The sequence below is a fragment of the Lepidochelys kempii genome, chromosome 10 (assembly GCF_965140285.1).
Source record: "Lepidochelys kempii isolate rLepKem1 chromosome 10, rLepKem1.hap1, whole genome shotgun sequence".
Taxonomy (NCBI): domain Eukaryota; kingdom Metazoa; phylum Chordata; order Testudines; family Cheloniidae; genus Lepidochelys; species Lepidochelys kempii.
In genome coordinates this window covers 8,650,071-8,670,152 of record NC_136389.1, presented here as the reverse complement: position 1 = coordinate 8,670,152, position 20,082 = coordinate 8,650,071, and the positions used below count along the sequence as shown (strand labels likewise).

The 20,082-nt window shown below is 46.8% G+C and overlaps 1 protein-coding gene across 1 annotated transcript; it reads left to right on the top strand.

The window, feature by feature from the left end:
• The first annotated feature begins 5,252 nt into the window (after positions 1 to 5,252).
• TMEM11 (transmembrane protein 11) lies at positions 5,253 to 17,169 on the top strand. The gene is made up of 2 exons (XM_073361883.1): positions 5,253 to 5,445; positions 16,285 to 17,169. The coding sequence occupies exons 1-2, from the start codon at positions 5,384 to 5,386 to the stop codon at positions 16,799 to 16,801; spliced, it is 579 nt and encodes a 192-aa protein (XP_073217984.1). The 5' UTR covers positions 5,253 to 5,383; the 3' UTR covers positions 16,802 to 17,169.
• The last annotated feature ends 2,913 nt before the right edge of the window (positions 17,170 to 20,082 follow it).

Genomic DNA, 20,082 nt, shown 5'->3' with positions numbered 1-20,082 from the left:
TCCCATCTGCAAAATGGGGGTGCTAGTTCCCTATCCAACAGGGGCTGTTGGGAGGATAAATCCATGATGGGGGGTGGGAGGGTACTCAGAAATTATGGGACTGAAGTACATGTAAATACATAGCTGGATTTTTATTCAGAAAGACACTTCCGTATAAGAGGTGAGGCTTGGTCCCGGTGCTGAGCTGCTGACCTGAACATGGTGCAGTATAGTCATAGATGCTCTGTGGCTGCTCTTGTCTTTTCCTTTCCTATAACAAGGGCTACCCAAGCCCTTTGGTAAACCACCCTCCCTGAGGACAGGGACCCAAACCCAACTAATGGGGAGGAAGGAGAGGCTCCCCTTTGCAACTAACCCATCCAGTTTCAAGGAGTTGTGGACTGAAGCTGTGGAATATTTCAGGGTCGTAGTTAAGGCTGGCTGTACACACCCAGGCCCAGAATCTGAAAGGTATTTAGAAGCCTAACTCCCGCTGATTTCAATGTAAATGAGGCTTCTAAATACCTCTGAGGAACTGGGCCGTAATGCCTGCTTCAAGCTCAGTGCTTCTGGAGTCGCAGCCTGACCCCCCGCTGCCATCCAGCAGCAGGACCACCAAGATGAGTTCTCTCCATCTGGGGTTCCTACAAGGGCCTGGTAAATTGTAAGCCTGTCCCTTGACCTGGGGGTCTGCGTTCTTGTATTCTGGGGTTAGAACGCATGAATAGTATTTCAATAGCTTGGAGAAAAAGATTTACTCCCTGCAATTTTTGTACACAGCAAGGATAACCGGCAGGCTCCACCACGAAACACAAGGCAATTCCATCAAGGGGTCTAGTGCCTTCAGAAGCCCTGGGAGCACAGCTCAAGTACTTGGTCTCCAGGCCCCCGAACAGAAGTTGTTTTTATGATATTGTTTCAAAAAGACCTGGGTGCAAGCCACAGAATCTGAAGCCAGATCTCAAATGCCCCAGGCTGGGGGAGAGGGGTTGTGTTTGGTCGTAGGGTTTGGATTATATCCATTGTAAAACCAGTGGTCATTTGTAAAACTCAAGTCTGGTTCCAGGCTTTGATTTCAAACGCACGCACCAGAGGTTTTGGTCGATGCACCTTTTGAGCTGTATCGTCATTTTTGGTTTATAACACAAAAGCTGGACTGTTGCTAGTACACTCTTTCTATTTACATTCCACATTCCAGAAAGTCTTATTTCCACTGACCCGACATCACACAAAGGGTAATGTTGCTGTTTGACAGTACAGTCCATAGTGAATGGACTTCTGCTGTGCTGTAGGCATTTTCTAAACACGTTGTTTGGAATGACGTGGCTAGAGTGTATATGCACCACTGCCCTCGGCTGGAAGAAATCAGAACTTATCCTGTGTACGTCATAACTAAGCCCTATGTGCCAACACCTGTAAAGTTGTAGGTGACTAAGGAGTTGTTACATTATCTTTATTTACATTATGTTGCTCATCAATACCATTATTGATAACCACTGGTATTTTCCTAGCAGGGAGCTATACAGACCTCCTTACGATATTCTGAAATTCACTGTCAGTTACTTCACACATGTACCAAAAGCCAACGCCCTGACCTCTTGTGGCCTCTAAAGGTCTCGCGGCACTTTTTGTAGGAGTTAGGTGTCATTGGGTGATGGACTCTTCCTGCAGACCGAGTGAAACAGCAGGAGAAAGGAATTTTAAAAGTGAATGGGCCAAAGCCCTTTTAAGAGGGACCATTCGAACAGAAGGTGCTGTGGCTGTAGAACAGGACAGTTGGTGGCTGCGGAGGGAGCAGAAGCTGATGTGGTCGCTCTCTTTGATGCTGTGATGGAAGCAGCAAAGACTGTGAACTGCTGCCGCCAAGCAAGTAAAAATGAACTTCTGGGTTACGGAGGCTGCAACACACGAGAGCTGCTGTTTCCGAAGGGGGAAATGGTTGCGAAGGAAAGGAGCACCTCTCTCTGGAAGGGCTCTGCTGTTATTCCTGAACCTTGGCCGAACTGCTCCAAGGTGGCATGTCCTGGAGAGCGCCATCAGATCCAAGGAGAAGAGGTGTAACATCAGAGAAGCTAAGAGCAGATCCCTTTGAGCCATCTGTAAATGGACTAGAGAAATTCTGGGCAATCTCCAAAGGGACCGCAGGGACCAGGAGTTTTGCTGCTCCTGCTGCTGAGGGGAAGGGGCCTCCGTTAACTGAGTGTGAGGACAGGGTAGGGCAGGTATTGCCCCACTGAAGTTCTTTAGCTGGGATTGGCCACCCTCATAGAATCATAGAATATCAGGGTTGGAAGGGACCTCAGGAGGTCATCTAGTCCAACCCCCTGCTCAAAGCAGGACCAATCCCCAATTAAATCATCCCAGCCAGGGCTTTGTCAAGCCTGACCTTAAAAACTTCTAGGGAAGGAGATTCCACCACCTCCCTAGGTAACGCATTCCAGTGTTTCACCACCCTCTCTGCGGATGTTGTGAACTCTGCTGTAGCTGGGGAAAAAGGACGTTGTTTCATTGGAAAATCTTGTTTAAGATTACTTTTGCATTGCTGTAACCTAAGACGGGGAAGCGTCAATGATAGAAAAGATCCTCTTCTTTTTAGCATAAATACAGTGGACCAGATTCATCCTCTGCAAACTGTAGCTTACCAAACCTACTACAAGGCTGCTGTTCTCAGAGGGCAGTGGGCCTATAACCCAGGGAGGATGGGTGCTGTTCCTAAAACTGCCCTCCTCTTAGTGCTTACACCGTGGGATGGATGGCAGCTTTCATTTCCATGGGAGTTCTGCTAGGGGAGGCTGCGGAGAGGATGCACTGATTCTAACCCATCCCCGAATTGCTCTAGTCCCAGCCCCTTCCACACCAGCACTACCCACTTCCTGAGAGGTACTGGCCCCTGTTGGAGGGTAGGCAGGGTGTGGCCAAGCACTGGTACTCCTTCCACCTACTTTCTGTTACAGTTGGCCTCCTGTTCTATTCTGTTTCTGTCCACGTGATCGGCGCTAAGTACATAGTGGAAGGTATGAGGTGAGTTTGGTTTCTGTAGGTCCTGGCCAAATTCCATCTCAGGTAATTTACAGATGGCAATCTGAACCAAAAAAAAAAAAAATCACCCCTGTAGTCTCCTAATCTGTTATGTGGTGGTGTTTCTCCCATTTCACCCTGTGGGAAGCTGCATTTCAGGGGGTGGGTGAGGTCATCCTTTTGCCAAGTTTATATGTCAGTTTGTTAAATCTGCAAAATGCTTTGGGATAGTAAGAAACTGGAGACGGAAATTTGCTAAACCAGCTAGTCCACTTCCTTTTATTAGGGCAGGCTTATTCCCAGAGATTCCATGCTCATGCCAAAAGATGGGATGAATCTTTAGTTCAGATTCAGTTCAGGCACAAATATTATCATCTCGACAGTATCCATACACAATACAGCTAGCTCTTGTCACCCACTTGTCCTTCCCTGCCAGGGCACCAGCTCCCTGCGTGCCCTCCATCCTTCTCCCTCACACGGTAATCCATCTCCATGTGTCAATCAGACCTGTCTGCAAGTGAAACCCCGAGACTCGCATCTTGGGTGCTGTCACCTCTCCCCTCCCTAAAGTTTTCCTTGTGATTTGATCCAGAAAAATAGACATAAAAAGGGATTTCTTTTTAAAAAAAAATCATGAAAATAATGTATTCCCGGTGTTTACGTGATGGCACAATGGAGGGTGTTGAGCTCAGGAACAGTCTTTTCTGCAGCCTGCAGCTTCTTGCTCCGTTACTGTTTTCAATGCAGCACTGAACCAAAGCCTTGAGAATTCCAACAACGCCTGGTTCCCAGCAGTGTATAGAATCATAGAATCATAGAATATCAGGGTTGGAAGGGACCCCAGAAGGTCATCTAGTCCAACCCCCTGCTCAAAGCAGGACCAATTCCCAGTTAAATCATCCCAGCCAGGGCTTTGTCAAGCCTGACCTTAAAAACCTCTAAGGAAGGAGATTCTACCACCTCCCTAGGTAACGCATTCCAGTGTTTCACCACCCTCTTAGTGAAAAAGTTTTTCCTAATATCCAATCTAAACCTCCCCCACTGCAACTTGAGACCATTACTCCTTGTTCTGTCATCTGCTACCATTGAGAACAGTCTAGAGCCATCCTCTTTGGAACCCCCTTTCAGTAGCGTCAATCCTGCCTCGATTGCAGAGTTCCTCAGGTGGCATCCACTGACTCTTGGGGCTCCTTCATGAGGCAGTGGATGGTGTTCAGAGTTCTCTGCTTAGTCTCCCTTTCTGCAGCCCTTGCTTTGAACCTTTGGCCTTCATGCCTCTCCCCATTTTGTCATTCATTGCCCCCCAGAATTAGTTACTTTCTGGGCTCTGTGGCTGCTCCCCCTCACTTGATGGGGCAGGTCTTTAGTTCCGGGTGGGTTTCGACTCTCTCTTCCCAGGATGCCAATAGACCTGCCTCTATTGCATGGAATCTCAGACCCGCCCAACTGAGAGCGATATGTCACCCCTTCTTGGTTACCCGCCTACAGCTGACATAAACCCGCTACCACAGTCCTACAGCTGAAGGAGATTTCTCTTCAGCTCAGTAGCAGAAGCCCTGGCTTGCGGGAGCTAAAGAAATCTAGCACCTGCACTGCAGCTGTGCGATGTTCAGGTTACTTGGGGGCTCGTAATCTACAGCATGTATTATTACACTGCTGTCCCCTCCTGCTCCTTCCTAGCAGGACATGGAGGGTGCCGTGCTGGGGCTGTAGTCAGGAGTCTCTGTCGGGCCCTACCCAGCCCCTCTGCCAGGTCAGCCTGTCCCCACTGCTCCACCCAGGGCCGGACCCTGCCCTTGGGGTTGGGTGGGGTCAGGCCTGTTTGAGGCCAGAGCAGTATCCCACAGGGCAGCCTCTCCCTGACCTTAGCCTGGGCTTTGGGGCAGCCGGCTCACAAGCCTACAGAAGCGGGGGAGGGAAGCCCGCGGAGGAGGCTTTTACAGGGGCTCGGCCCCCTGCCCCCAACGCTGAGAGCACATTCCCGACCCCACTTGGGGCCCCACGTGGCCCGCTCCCACGAGGCTGCCCCGGTGCTTTGTGGGAGTTGTAGTCCACTTCCCCAACCACTCCCCTGGGTATTTCCCTGCGAAGACAAGCAGGCTAGGGGGAGGCCACGGGATTGAGCTCAGGGCCTGGGCCTCTCTAGCGCCGCCCGGCGCGTCCCCAGCTGGGAAGCGTCCCCGCCTTGCGGCCCGCAGGACTACATGTCCCATGGGCCCCAGCGCGGCGCAGGGCATGGTGGGGGTCGTAGGCCGCTCCGGCGGAGGGCGCGCTCCCGCAGTGGTGCCGGCCCCGCGGCCTGGACTCCATTTCCCGGCAGGCTCGGGCGCGGGCCCGGGCCCCCTTGGCGGAGAGACATTTGCGACTCGAGCCGAGAGTCTCCAAGATGGCGGCGTGGGGAAGGAGGCGCGCTGGCCCCGGCAGCAGCGGCGGTGGCGGTAGGGAGAGGTGAGGCCTGGCCGAGCGGGCAGCGGGGGACTCCGGGGCGATGGGGAGTGGACCCGGGATCCTGCTTGATCCGGGCTGGGCGGAGGCTGGGCCCCCTCCCCGAGGGCGGGATGGGACGGGGCGGGGGGCACGGCACAGAGGCGGAGGCTGGGCTCGCGAGGGGTGCAGGTCGGGGGGGAAGGGGGAGGCCGGTGGAGTGAGGGGCTGCAGGTCATGGGGGGAGGGCACAGTGTGGGGGGGACGAGAAAAGGGGAGAACGGGGGGAAGGGGGGGAGGGGAGAAGGGGACCGTGATGGGAGGCCGGTGGAGTGAGGGGGTGCAGGTCGGGGAGAAGGGGGAGACCAGTGGGGGGAGGGGAGAAGGAGACCGTGAGCGGGAAGCTGGTGGAGTGAGGGGGGGTGCGGGGCTGGGGAGGGAGGAGAGGGGAAGAACGGGTGGGGGAGGGGACAGTGGGGGGGGTGCGGGGCTGGGGAGGGAGGAGAGGGGAAGAACGGGTGGGGGAGGGGACAGTGAGGGGGGGGTGCGGGGCTGGGGGGGGAGAACAGGGCAGTGATGGGAGGAATTCAAGCCACCATCTGCCAGAGTGAGCTCAGGACAGAGCTGCGGTAGTCCCGAGCCTGCGGGTAAATCCAGGGCAGAGTCCAGCTGCGGCGAGGGAGGCACGGTCTGCAGCTGGCTCCAGCTGGAGTGCCTTGGCTGGGGGCGAGTTTCCACGGGAGTGAGGAGCACGGGGCGGGGGAGGGAAAGGGAAGGAGAGGCAGCGTTAGGGGGAAGGTCAGTGCAAATCTGCACGTTACCAAAGGCAGCTTTAACCCTTAGGCTGAACGATGCCGCGTGACCCTGCTCAGTGGTAGGAGCATTCTGGAGACTAGGACGTGCCTTAAAAATCTGTTGAAAGGCTGTGGAGGCAACAGAAGACCTTCAGAGTGACCTCCCTTTGGAGAGGGCTTAATGCTGGTTGAGTGGGTTGTGTCCTTAGGATTTTACTGTTGTTCTCCCTGGATTTGGAGGCTGCAGAGTAATTTTAGGGGGAGGGAAGGGTGTATAATTGGCCTGGCTGCTCTGGTGGCGGTTGCTGCTGTTGGCTTTTGTAGTGTCTGCACTCACAAAGAGCTTTCTAAAATGCATGTTTGGTCACCAGCTTTGTTTCTGCCTCTGTCAGGATGGATGAGCAACTGGGACATGGTGGAACTACGTGCGGAGTAGCTGTAGAAGTTTTGGAAGCCTAACTTTAAAGACAGGAAAGAGAGAAATCTTTTTGCACTACCTTAAAATCTGTATGCATAATTCTTTACTTTCTTAAAACTTTTGGCTCAATCCTGTTGTCCCTTCCGTTGGCATCTCCTTCCTTCTTCCCACCCTGGTGCTAGCTAGTGTAACCAACAGCCTTTGAAAGCAGCTGTCTTTTTATGGAGTAGCAAAATTGTCCTTTGTTCTACAGCCCAATTTAAAGACTCTGACAGCCCTAGGTGGGGTGGTGGTGATGATGATGTTGTATAGAGATACTTTGAAATCTTTACAAACACAAACGAGTTACTTGCCTAACTGACCTGTTCTGAGGTTTAAATATGATCCTAACTTTTACAAATGAGTGGGGGGTTGGGGGTTGGGCATGAAAATAGGCACAGAGGTGACACAGCAAGATAATATATCTGTGACTAGAGTACCTCTAACCACTACTACACACTCCCTCCCAACACAAACCTGGCAAAGGGCTAGTCTTATTAGGTGTCAGACAATTCCCCTTCCAAATAACTTTGTATGGTAAGATCACCTGCTTTTAGTGTAAATCTTCTTAGCCAAGTGATGTTGTTCTCCCATTTGTGGAATTGGAGATATCCACTGCCAGACTCTCAAGAGTCTTTTCCCATCTTGTGTGGTGTTGGGAACACAGCTTGTGTACAGGGCAATGGTGATGGATCAGTTATCATCAGACAATGACATGTATATGTTATATATAGCAAATACAGTTTTCTTATGTTCATGAATATTCTGTTCTCAATGGTAGCAGATGACAGAACGAGGAGTAATGGTCTCAAGTTGCAGTGGGGGAGGTTTAGATTGGATATTAGGAAAAACTTTTTCACTAAGAGGGTGGTGAAACACTGGAATGCGTTACCTAGGGAGGTGGTAGAATCTCCTTCCTTAGAGGTTTTTAAGGTCAGGCTTGACAAAGCCCTGGCTGGGATGATTTAACTGGGAATTGGTCCTGCTTTGAGCAGGGGGTTGGACTAGATGACCTTCTGGGGTCCCTTCCAACCCTGATATTCTATGATTCTATGAATATGACTCTTGTTCAAAGACAAATTCTTACTGACTGAGAACACTGATCCAGTTTTCTCATCAAAGAGCTGTTTTAAGGTATTTCTGTAGCTCAGTTTGTAGCTGTCAGCCAGCTAGTCTAAAAGGAGTGTATGCTGAGGGGTAACGTCAAGGGAATAGCTAGTGAATAAAATACTGTCCAGTGTTAGGAAAGTTAGTCAAATGTAGCAAAATGATTGGCAGCTGTAACTATGAAGACTATATCCTTCCATAAAAGATCTGATTGATACATGGAAGGTCTCTTTGGTCACTACCAGATTATACTTTATTCGTGGGGCATATGGCTAAGGATGTAACAGTATAGTAGCTGTCGATTCTGGGCTGGTTTTATGATGGTGGTTAAAAGTTAAAATACTGAAAAACAAACTAAAGAGAACCCACTAAATATTGCTTTCCCTCATTCCAAAGGGACTCTTTATGCAGAGTATCTAAAGGGAATTGCTAATCCGTAGCCCAAAGCAATTTATAATTGAGAACAGCTACTGAGTGCACTTGGAGTTCTTGTCTAAAATTCTGCACGATGACCACTAGAGCACAGAGCAGAATGCCACTTGTTCCCTGGGGAAATGTTCTCACAAACTTGTACAGCTCAGAATAAACAATGCAATAAGGCAGCTTTAATGTCATCCCAACTATGTTTCTGGGCAGTCTTAAAGGTCTTTTCTTTCACTACCTGTACTGCTTGGATTTCCAGCAATCCGCTTGCTTGGAGCAGTGATTGATCTGCTTCCATTAGTCTAGCTAATTCTTTTGTTAAACTAAAAGTGGCACTTCTCCTGCTCAGTGTGGTCTCCTTAATGCTATTGCAATGTTTTCAGTGATGAGTACTGTCTTCTATCACTGGTGCAGCTCTGAGGGTCTCGGACTCATTTTCCCTGGTCTGTTCTCCCCTCCCTCCCCACAGTCCTCTTTCCAAAGAGAACTATATAGAATTCCTTATTTGGCTATAATCTTATTGCATTTAAGTTGCATCCCTTGAATGGAAATTTGCTTTGCCTCTGTGCTGTTGCTTCTTCTCCTCTTTGTTCTGACCACATTGATTATTGTTCTCTGAAGGTTGTGGTCGAACACACTATCTCTGTGCTGAGATACTGATAGTAATGGGTTAAGAATGCTAGAATGTGGGACGGCGCTGTTGCCATACCTCAGTTCTCATGTGGAGTACCCCTGTTGTTGCAGTCCTGGACCTTTCCTGAGCTGAAATGGACAAACTTGTCAAATTGTATGATGGTTTTGTGATGTGGAATTTTTACACTGGGGATTAAGGTGAGACCACAACTCATTTTTCATAATTGAAAGTAACCAGAGTTGAACCCAGATCTAGAAATAAAAGATTGGTGCATTAATGTTCTTGAGTCTGGCCTGTCCACGCAGTACTGACTTATTCAGGTTTGGCTGGGACTCTAATGATGTCAGACACTGTGCTTTTGGCCATCTGTGATGTGGCTCTATTGGAATTCATTCACACGCCAGCCTTCAGTCCTTAGTTGCACTGGTGTACTCATTTCTTTTGTGCATGTTGCATGTGATGCAAGTTTTGCAAATCACAAGCATTATCACACAATAGGAAGCCCATCTTTTTCAGTCACCACCCAAACAGGTCTCTCTGCATTTGCAGTTCTCATGAATTTCTGCCTAGTACTGTTTATCTACAGTCGTCAAACCTCTTTGAATGGTGGAACCACAGGTATTCTGTTGTCCCTGAGCAACGGAGGGGAGGGATAGCTCAGTGGTTTGAGCATTGGCCTGTTAAACCCAAGGTTGTGAGTTCAGCCCTTGAGGGGGCCATTTAGGGATCTGGGGCAAAAATTGGGGATTGGTCCTGCTTTGAGCAGGGGGTTGGATTAGATGACCTCCTGAGGTCCCTTCCAACCTGATATTTTATGATTCAAGTTGCAGTGTGGGAGGTTTAGGTTGGATATTAGGAAAAACTTTTTCACTAGGAGGGTAGTGAAACACTGGAATGCGTTACCTAGGGAGGGGGTGGAATCTCCTTCCTTAGATATTTTTAAGGTCAGGCTTGACAAAGCCCTGGCTGGGATGATTTAGTTGGGGATTGGTCCTGTTTTGAGCAGGGGGTTGGACTAGATGACCTCCTGAGGTCCCTTCCAACCCTGATATTCTATGATTCTAATTGTATCTGCTATTTCAAAAGGCCAACCTGGGGCTTACACGTTGTATATAAAAGGGGTTCAGAAACTTGAACAATAAATGCAAGAAAGGAATCGTGAACTGTGCACAATTGGGGGATACTTCTGATCAGGAGTGGAGATGCTTTCCAGACACCAACCAGTCAAAACTTAAAACTACTAGCCAGAAGTATATATGATAGACGGGACAGGGAGGGGGTCTCCACCAGTGAGGTCCAGGGGCACCCCAGTGATGAGAAGACTTACCTCCTTTCCATTCCCAGCTGCTGGCTGGAGGAGGATGCTGGGAGAGTTCTTCCAGGACATTGTCCTGGATCCCAAATTCAGCAGAGCTGGCAAGAGAGCAAGATGTGAAAGGCTCCTCCTGCTGTATACCTGTGCTATGTCCTGCCGAGTTTGGAAACTGGGGATAAAAGGTATGTGTGGTGAAAAAGAAACAGACTGTGTGTTTGTGACTAGGAGACCACGAAAACAGGCTAGACAGCACTGCTCATAGGGTAGCTTGAGAAGCATCCTGTGACATTTAGGTGGCCACCAGAGGCTTTTTAACTTTTTAGGGGAGACAGAGAAGGCAGATTTTGGAACCCTAACTGGGAAATTTTGTGAGTGCCTAGCATCTAGCTAGCTGCAATGTGTTCTTAGTGCATTCAGTGATGTTTTTAGTAGGGGAATAAATTTCAAATTTAATTTTAAACTCACCATGTGGTTAACATGGGCATTTTTGCCCCTCTTGCTGGTGGTTGCTGTATCAGCTGCTGAGGTGCACTGTTTGTAATCCTGCAAGTACAGAAATCAGTGTAAATTACCGTATAACACTAAAGGAGTACTAGTGGCACCTTAGAGACTAACCAATTTATTTGAGCATAAGAGTTTTGTGAGCTTTCGGATGAAGTGAGCTGTAGCTCAGGAAAGCTCATGCTCAGATAAGTTGGTTAGTCTCTAAGGTGCCACTAGTACTCCTTTTCTTTTTGCGAATACAGACTAACACGGCTGCTACTCCGAAACTTATAAAACTAGTGACAAAAGCCATTTAATCTACTGAACCATCAGAACAGAGCATTCCTCTGCCTTTTTTTTTATAAGGACACTGAAAAGCCAGGCATCAAGAATGAGACACTTTAAAAAAAAAAATGACAGGAAATGGGATTCATCCGTTAGTGATATGCAAATAGCATTCAAGATACAAGTTACACAACTACCACAGAATGAATATAAAACTTTCCTGTGGCAAAGCCCTTCCTTCTTGGAAGAAGGGCTCTAGAAAATCATTTAACATTGCCCAGTTTAACACCTGCTTTTAAGCATAACTAGCACATCCAGCCTTTGGCTGTCAGGCATCATTACATGCTGTCTGAACATGGATTCCCTCTGACATTAGTTACTTATCGCACTTCCAAGTAAAATTGAGAATAACTGAGTTATCAGTACCCCCACCTAGGTCCATACAAGCATAGCACTGACAATGCTTAAACCCTGGCTGTGTTTTTTCCAGGGGTGGTGGTGAGTTCCAAAAAGCATACTTCACAGGCTTCAGTGTGTGCTGTTTTGTTCAAATGAAAGGCTCTATGTCATGGAAAATCAGTTTTGTTAGTCTTTGTACTTGAGGTCTCTGAGGCAAGAACCCCTTTCTTGTTCTGCATGTCAACAAGTTCTGGTAAGTCTTGTAGGCAGAGTTCTGCTATGGGGGGACATTACACACTCTTTGGATTTTTCTTCTTTTGTGTGCGATTGGCTTCCCCAGGCTTTCCACCTGCTGCAGCCAGCCTCGAATGTGGGAATGACGCACACTGAATTTAACTTCCCACCTGCCTGAACTTTAGTGTAATATTTATCTTGCATTTGCCCCATATGTAATTTCTACTCACTCCACTGTCTCCTCATACCTGCTACTGTTTGAGTAGCTCATATCCTCTCTTCTCCCCCCCAATCCCTTGTTTTTAGGATTATCTAGTCAATTGCCAAGATGATCAATTGCATCTTGAGCACTGTCTGATGGAAGAATAAGTTGCTCTAACAGGGATTATTTGGTCAAGGGATCAGCAGCTGCTGTGCTTGGAACCACAAGAGCATACCACACAGCAAACACTTCTTGTCAACTGTTGAGAATAGCCCACTTCCACCTTAGTTGCATTGGCTCATTAGCACTGACCCCCCCCCCCCCCCCGACTTGGTAAGGCAACTCCCATCTTTTCAAATGCTGTGTATTTATACCTCCTTACTGTATGTTCCACTCCATGCTTATGTCCAAGTAAATTTGTTAGTCTCTGAGGTGCCACAAGGACTCCTCGTTGTTTTTATATGGAACAGTTTTATTGAGCTTATTTTTGCTCCCATGCATCATGTTTTGACTTCACACCTATAAAAGCCTAGAGCCCAAGAATGCATAAAGTTTCTGAAGAGAGAGGAGGGCTTGAATAAACTTATTTTCCTATCGTAATTTCAGTCCATGTTTAATGTGTTCCTGTCCTATTTTCCTTGACTGGAAGGCTATTGACCAAGTGGGTCTATGAGGGTATAGAAAGTGTGGGGAAAGGAAGGCAGGGGAGGAGGAATATTCAAAGATCCTTCAAGGACCAGAAGGATTCTGGAGGGAAGAAGTCACTTGAAACCTGAGGCCTGGTCTACACTGGCGTGGGGGAGGGGGGGTTGATCTAAGTTACACAACTTCAGCTACATGAATAACGTAGCTGAAGTTGGTGTACTTAGATCTACTTACTGCGATGTCTTCACTGCGGTAAGTCGACTGCTGACGCTCCCCTGTCAACTCTGTCTATGCTTCTCGCTCCGGTGAAGTAGCGGAGTCAACAGGAGAGCGCTCGGCGGTCAATTTTTCGCGTCTTCACTAGATGCGATAAATCAACCCCCCACTGGATCGATCGCTCCAGAGGTAAGTGTAGACATGCCCCGAGAGTGTTGGGGTCTGAGCTGGGTTTGTGTGTTCCAATCTGAGAATGGGCCCTTGCCTCTTAACTTGCCAGAGACCTAATTTGAGCAACCAACAAAATTATAGGAAGTTTAACAGTGGGTAGAGTGGTTCTCTCAACATAAACATTTCCCGTAACTTCACTTGGTTGACATGGCATTTCTGATGTAAGAAACTTGAGCCTTGTTTTTAACTAGGAAGCAGAACCATTGCTGAAAATGGCTTTCAGCAGCATTTCCCCTTGAAGCTGGATTGAAGTCAAGTGTTCGCACCAACTGGGTGAAACCACTTGCTGTTTCACAAAGCCTATGTCTCAAGTGTGCCTTTCAGGGTTCGCAGTTTCCCAGAAAAAAATTAGTTTAGGACAGGGCGCTAGTAAATACAGGCATACATATGGTTTAAACCAGGGGAAATAATTGCATCAGTGCTCGGCTAGTTCAGCAAGCATAGAACAAATCCTTTTCAAGCTTTGGATACATAGATTCAAAACTGAGGAATGGGCTCAGTCTGTCCACTACATCGAAGGAGGTCTTCTGCTGCAGAACGCTGCATGGCCAGATGAACCTGGTAGTCTGCAAGTCTGTGTACCTCTGACTGCTTAACACTTCAAGCCTACAACGGTATTATTGTCGTTTTCATATAATCCAATGGTTTTGACTTTGTTTATAGAGTATTAAAAACAGAAATGAGCCGTGACGTGCATAACTGGCTTGAGAACATATCAAACCAAAATGCATAGGCATTCCAATGTTCAGTATTCTAATTAAATATTAGTATTTCACCCACTGCAGTTTTAATTGTACAAACCTAAACTAAACTAATCGATTAATCTACTCCCTTGTGTAACCACAATTTGAATATATAACTAAAACTAAGTGTAATGTGGTGTGCATTAACTAAACGGTTTTTAAAATAGAAAATGCCTTAAACTGTGGCTAACTCGTTTTTTCTGGGGTGATTAAAAAACGTGGTTTTTACCAGGTAAAAACCATCTCTGGTAAATATCATGCCATCCCTGATGCATTCTGAAATGGATCTGAAAATTCTTCTGTCCTGGCTACACGAGCACTTAAGACGTCTTCAGTACTTACTCAAGGGGGAAACGGTTGGTGAAAAGATGTAACTTCACCCTGTATGCCATGACTACATTTGACTCTATTTGGGCAGTGAAACTAGGTTGCTCAAATTCTTTTCCTGGTGCTGTAATGCTAACCCAATTCTGTTTGGCATTTAAACCTTAGGAATGTCTTTCTGAAATGAAAAACAAATACATGTTTCAATATGTTTTAAAGCAAATATTGTACTTTCACTAGACATGATCCCTTTAAATTAGCAAAAATGTTTTCTTGTAAAAGTTTGCAGCTCCAGGGCTGAGCAATGGACAAACTGAAGGGGTTAATCTGCTAGAGAACATTTGTTTTGTTTTGTTTTTTGGAAAAGAAATCTTAAGCTCCACAGTGAAATGTTTTGTTTCCATCACCAAATAAATAGAATCTCATAGGAGATGTGCCAACCAGTCCTTGTCCTAGGCAGCACTGGCAGACTCTCCTATTCTAAGTGCAGACATGCTCAAGGCAAATGTAATGTAACCAGAGAATGCCCAATGTCTAGCTTACACGGAAAACCTTGCTTGCCAACCAGACTCTTATAAAAACAGCTTATTCTGTCCTAAAGAAGGAGGCTGATAAGTCTTAGCTACTGCTGCTTGGTATTGTTGGTCACCATTCACTGTAAACAAGCTACTTCAGGCAACAGCCTGTAATTTAACAATATTCTTGATTGCAGGTGGCTGCTGCACAATACCCTTCACAGTGTGACTAAAACAGAATTTAAAGGGTAATGGCTGGTACAACAGGAGCTTGCAAACATGTATCCTCTCTTCCTTTGCCATTTCCAGTGCGAACCCACTATATCTTTGTGCTAATGGAGCGAGAAAGAAGGGTTAGTGTTGGTCTCGTTGCAGAGTTCTCCATTGCCAGATCACTAATACCAAGTGAGTCCCAGTACTATCAGGAACGATGTCTGCTGCGAGTAGGACAAAGTTGTGTACTGGTTGCTCTTGCTCTGCTAAAGGAATTTGCCAAATAACTATATCCTTGGGAGCGTATGTGCTCGGGACACTGGGGCTCTAAGAGAACATATTGAAATCAGTTTCTTTTAAGGAGGTAAAACCCACCCTGTGTAACAGACAACACCATTTGCTCTGTTCTGCTTTCGCGTTGAGGGCGCAGAGCAGATGTGAGGCTACCGCACAGATAAGCGAACGTATCTGTGGACTTTAGAGTAACAAGATAAAGGATAAGATGCAGCTGAGGGGCAGGAAGCTGGAAACTAGTCCAGGCTACCTATAGCTATTTTACAAAGGGCTGGAGATCTTACATGCAGTCTGTGTGTACAGAACTTACCTAATGCAGTCCAGTGGCAGGGATAGGGAGACTGCTCCAGGGTAATGCGAGCAGCTGTTTCTTAGCATTTAACCAATGTTGCAGTAAAACCCACCTCTTTCCCCTGTTGCAAGAGGAAGGAACCAAATGTGTTAACAAATTCTGAGTGATGCTCTGCTATTGCCTCTCCCTCTAGCTACACATTTGTATCATTCCTTATCACCACAGGCTGGATCCCACAAATTATCCAGTCTTCTAGCAAGCTGGAGTATAGGTTGCATAGCTGTTGGTTCTAGAACTAACATGGTTGAGGTGTGGATCTGGAAATGTGGGGATTAGCATAGGTTGTTCTGATCTGTGCCAGGAAAGAGGGTGGCCAAAACGCACGTCTCTTTGAAAATTTGCAACACCTTCGTTGAGGGGACAACTTGTTTTTGTATCCATAGTTTTTGTTTTTTTTGTATTGGTGGCTCATTCTATCATTTGACAGTCTCCTCTTTGTGACATTGACACCAGTGCTTAATTTTTGCCAGGGTTGATTCCCGAGAACTCTGGGCTTGGCAATTCATAGCCCTGGCACCTCTGGACTTGCTGCATCAGTTATGAATATAAAAAAAATTGCTTGAGCCCCAGCACCTCTTTAATTACAAATTAAATGCTGGTTGACACCATCTCCACAGCAGCTGACTGTGATGTCACTGATGGCAGAAGTCAGGTGGGGAATCTGTTTCAGGAGGATTCGACCAATCGCAAGATCTTGTTTTCTTGAAAAGTTCTTAATTCCCCGAAGTGAGGAAAGTAAAATTCACTTGTATGTAAAATGCATAGTTAAGCCTAAATGAAAGAGCTTTTCCGAGTTTCCCTTGAACAATCAGCTGCTCTCAAATGAGTTTTGATCAGAAAAAGTACTACTTTGTTGAGGGAAGAAGCAGTGATCAAGTGACCATGAGGTGCTGACCTGGTTTCAGTTGTCAATCTCTCAAACTCCAAGATTACTGGGTTAATGTAGGGGTAGGGTTGTCTGTGTTCTGTAGCTTAATTCTGTGTTTTCTGTTAACAGGATCATCTTGTCCTCCACGGAGTGTTACATTGTGCATGAAATCTACAATGGGGAGAATGCTCAGGACCAGTTTGAGTACGAGCTGGAGCAGGCCCTGGAAGCACAGTACAAATATATAGTGATAGAGCCCACTCGCATCGGTGATGAGACCGCTCGCTGGATCACAGTTGGGAACTGCCTGCACAAGACCGCTGTCCTAGCAGGCACCGCTTGTCTCTTTACCCCGCTGGTACTTCCAGTAGATTATTCCCATTACATCTCCCTGCCTGCGGGCGTGCTGAGCATGGCCTGCTGCACCCTCTACGGTATCTCCTGGCAGTTCGACCCCTGCTGCAAGTACCAAGTGGAGTATGATGCCTATAAACTTTCCCGCCTGCCCCTGCATACACTCACCTCCTCCACTCCTGTGGTGCTGGTGAGAAAGGATGACCTGCACAGAAAGAGACTGCATAACACAATAGCACTTGCTGCCCTGGTGTACTGTGTAAAGAAGATCTATGAACTCTACGTTGTATGACTTCAGTAGGGAAAAGAGAGAGCCACAAAGACAAGTGTATTAAGACTCCCACAGTAACATTTTTTTCCTCTGAGAAGCAGTGGAGACTGGGAAGGCATTTGGTTTAATAGAGTTATTTTTAAAATAACACATCACTGGTGCACCAAGGGTTTTCAGTTCTTCATTACTCTTAAGATGTGGATCTGCAGTGACTTGAGAGCTGTATGCGAGGCTGTGGGAGCCAAATCCAGCAGTGGAACGTTGATGGAAGAAAAGGGGGTGTGAAAGTTTTTTTTGGGGGGTGGGGGAACCTTTAAGTATATTGTTTAATTGTATACACAGAACCAGCCCAAAGTTATCATTGCCCATTAAAAGATGAGAATTTCAAATGCTTTTGCACTCTTTACTACTAAAGTGGCTCCTTTTTGAGTTCGGTTCAAGTGGGGAGGGGACCTAACATCTTGCCACGGGAGCCATGGCAATTCACACTTTATATATACACAGCAGCAGTGCCCATGTGACCTTGCAATCTGATGAAGGGATGGCTTTGGTGAGCAATGGGATATTTGACTTCCTGTGCATCACCAGTTGCTTCTTGGTAAAAGGGTGCTGGTTGTGACAGTTTTTATGATGATCTGTCTCGAGCACTGATGCTCTGTTCTTAGATTGCAGTGCTGTCCTGCCATTTTCCTCCAGAGCTCAGTGGGAATTAATCTAAATTTCCTGTTGGTGCCAAGTACTTCCTGCTCAACTTGCATACAGGTTCTTCTCCACTATGGACACTTCTCCATTGGGTGTAAGATTAAGCTCTCTTGGTGTGGTAGGTAAGTCTTAAACTGCTTTGGAGTTGAGGGCTCCAGAGGGGAGCAGCTGACTACTTCACCCTTGTCATATTTTGTTACTGTCATGCACATAATTCCACTACGTGAAATTAGAATAGTATTAGCAACATGTGCCCTGATCATTTACTTCCTTTGGCACTGGTGGTAACTTCTAGAGGAACTTGCCGTTAATGCAAGAGGCCATCTACTTAACTGTGTAATTGTTAAATAATTATGCCCTATTCTGGAATTTAAAAATTCAATCTAGTGCATAAATGCCTAGCTGGAAACACTCAAAATCCTCTTCTGCTTGAATGAAAAGCATTTGTAACTGACCAATCTTGCAAAACTGCATTTTAAAGAGGAGTAGACACAGGCTCCTATCTCTTCCTGCCAGATGTGATGGTACGTGTGGTCTGCTATAGAAAGGCAGTTCTGCTTGAGAGCAAAGCCCTGTAACCTGAACAGGTGTACTGCCTGCTTAAATAGCTGTTGCAACTTGACCTCCAAAGCTCAGGTACTGACCTTGGAATGGAGTCACACAAGGTCAGAGACCAAACTAAACTCACCTTTATCCATATGGCACAGCAGGCCAGAAAACTCCCTATCACATTGAAATTTCAGCAGAATATTTTGGCCGAGGGCTGGGATTTGTAGTCTTCTGTTTTCATTTAAGCATCGGGTATGGAAGGCAAAGCTTTTGTTCCAGGCATATGTCCTCTACCTGCACGGATACAAGTAAGGCTATGTTTATAACAGAGGTCATGGAAGTCATGGAACCCGTGACTTCCAGAGACCTCCATGACGTTCTCTGCTTCAGCCCCAGGGGCTGCAGGACTTGAGCTGACAGCCAGTGGGGCCCTGGCAGGGTTCCAGTGACAGGGGACAAACAACTGAGGGGGCCCTCCTCAGGGTTCTGACCACAGCCTCGCATCAGGGGGAGGGGGACACCTGTGGGTGTCCCATTTTCTCTCTGGGAAATATGGTCACCCTGCAGCTTCCAGTGGCCATGGGCAGAGAGGGAACCTCAAAGCTCCGAGCCACCACGGTGGTGCAGGAAACCATGGAGCTGCACTAGCAAAAGTCAGACAAGTCACGGCTTCTGTGAATTTTTGTTTGCCTGTGACCTGTCCATGATTTTTACTAAAAATAACCATGACAAAATCTTAGCCTTAATGACAGGCTAACGTTTCACAGCCTGCAAACAGCATTTTGAGTAACTCTCACTGCTCAGATTTAGAAATGCCGATAAACAATGCCAAATGGAGGCTTTAAAGGGAGTTCTTGTGGTATCAGGACTCAATTCACTTTTCTGACTCTTCCTGCCTCGGCTGGCTTCACTAGACAAAGACCGTTGTGAAAGCCCTGGCCTTTGTTGTGTTAACAAAAGCTGCTAATACAGCTATCTCCATCCAAGGTTAAAAGTAGCTGAGATGTCAGAGCTGTTTTATTTATAGCACCCATGAACAGCTGCCTGTGCTTTTTTTTTTTTGGGGTAGGGGGAGAAGAAACAAATGCTTTGTCTGTGCCCAACCTGGGTGTTGTGCTTTTCCAACTCTCTCTCTCTCATTTCTCAAGTCTTGCCTTAATCAAAGTCATCTGGAACATACCACTTGGCAGGTGGGATCTAGCTGGCATGGACTTCTGCTGCTGAAATATTTCTGCACCTAGTTCCTTTAGCAATGCTGTACAAAGCAGAGATTCCTGCCTGACAGGGAAGACTGGCAAGACCACTCATTTCCTTTTGCTGCCAAGGAGCCTCTGTGCTGGTACCTGTCAGTGTCACTCCTTCTCTTGCCCACGAGGGGTCAGTATGACTTGGAACTAAACCCTACCTGCCTCTCCTTAGTGCATCTGGATCAGCTGAGGTTTAGTGAGTTAAAAAAAAAATCAGGGGTGGGTGGGGTATTACGAGCTTAAATGTGAACAGACAGCTCGACCTACTTGCTAGAGTGAGAAATTGGGTTCCATTTTTTTTACAGTAACTGAGAGCTGTTACTCTCAGCTAAGGTCTGAGAAGACATGTGGAAACACCCCTCACTTCATCTCTATATTTTAGGTCAGTATCAAGGAAAGCCAGCAACTACCATGAATGTTTGTCCCAGCAAAATGGAGATTGCACCTTAGTCACAAGAAGAATTCAGTGCTTCAAACACAAGAGAAATGTGCAGGTATAAACAGTGAAGGCAGGCGAAGGGGAAGATTCTGGATGGTGTGCTTAAAAATTGACTCTTCCTGTACTAAGTTCCTCCTAAGCATCAGTAATCTTTGGGTTTAAGTTCTTTGTATAGAAGGGGTAGGTGTGGGGAAGACAATGCTCTACAATGGTATGTGTAGGGAGAAACAGCCCAGAACTACCTCAAGTGTCAGTTTAATAACCAACTGATCTGACAGAGTGTAACACCATCCCTTGGCTGCTAGTGAATTCTGTGCCATCTGAAAGCCACAGTGTGAGACATGAATGAAGCAGTGACCTGTGCT

What these genes read in the sequence shown, in the direction of transcription:
- TMEM11 (XM_073361883.1), top strand. Translation starts at nt 5,384, where the DNA reads ATGGCGGCGTGGGGAAGGAGGCGCGCTGGCCCCGGCAGCAGCGGCGGT. An exon ending in GGCGGTGGCGGTAGGGAGAG is followed by an intron (nt 5,446 to 16,284) that starts GTGAGGCCTGGC and finishes TTCTGTTAACAG; the next exon opens with GATCATCTTGTCCTCCACGG.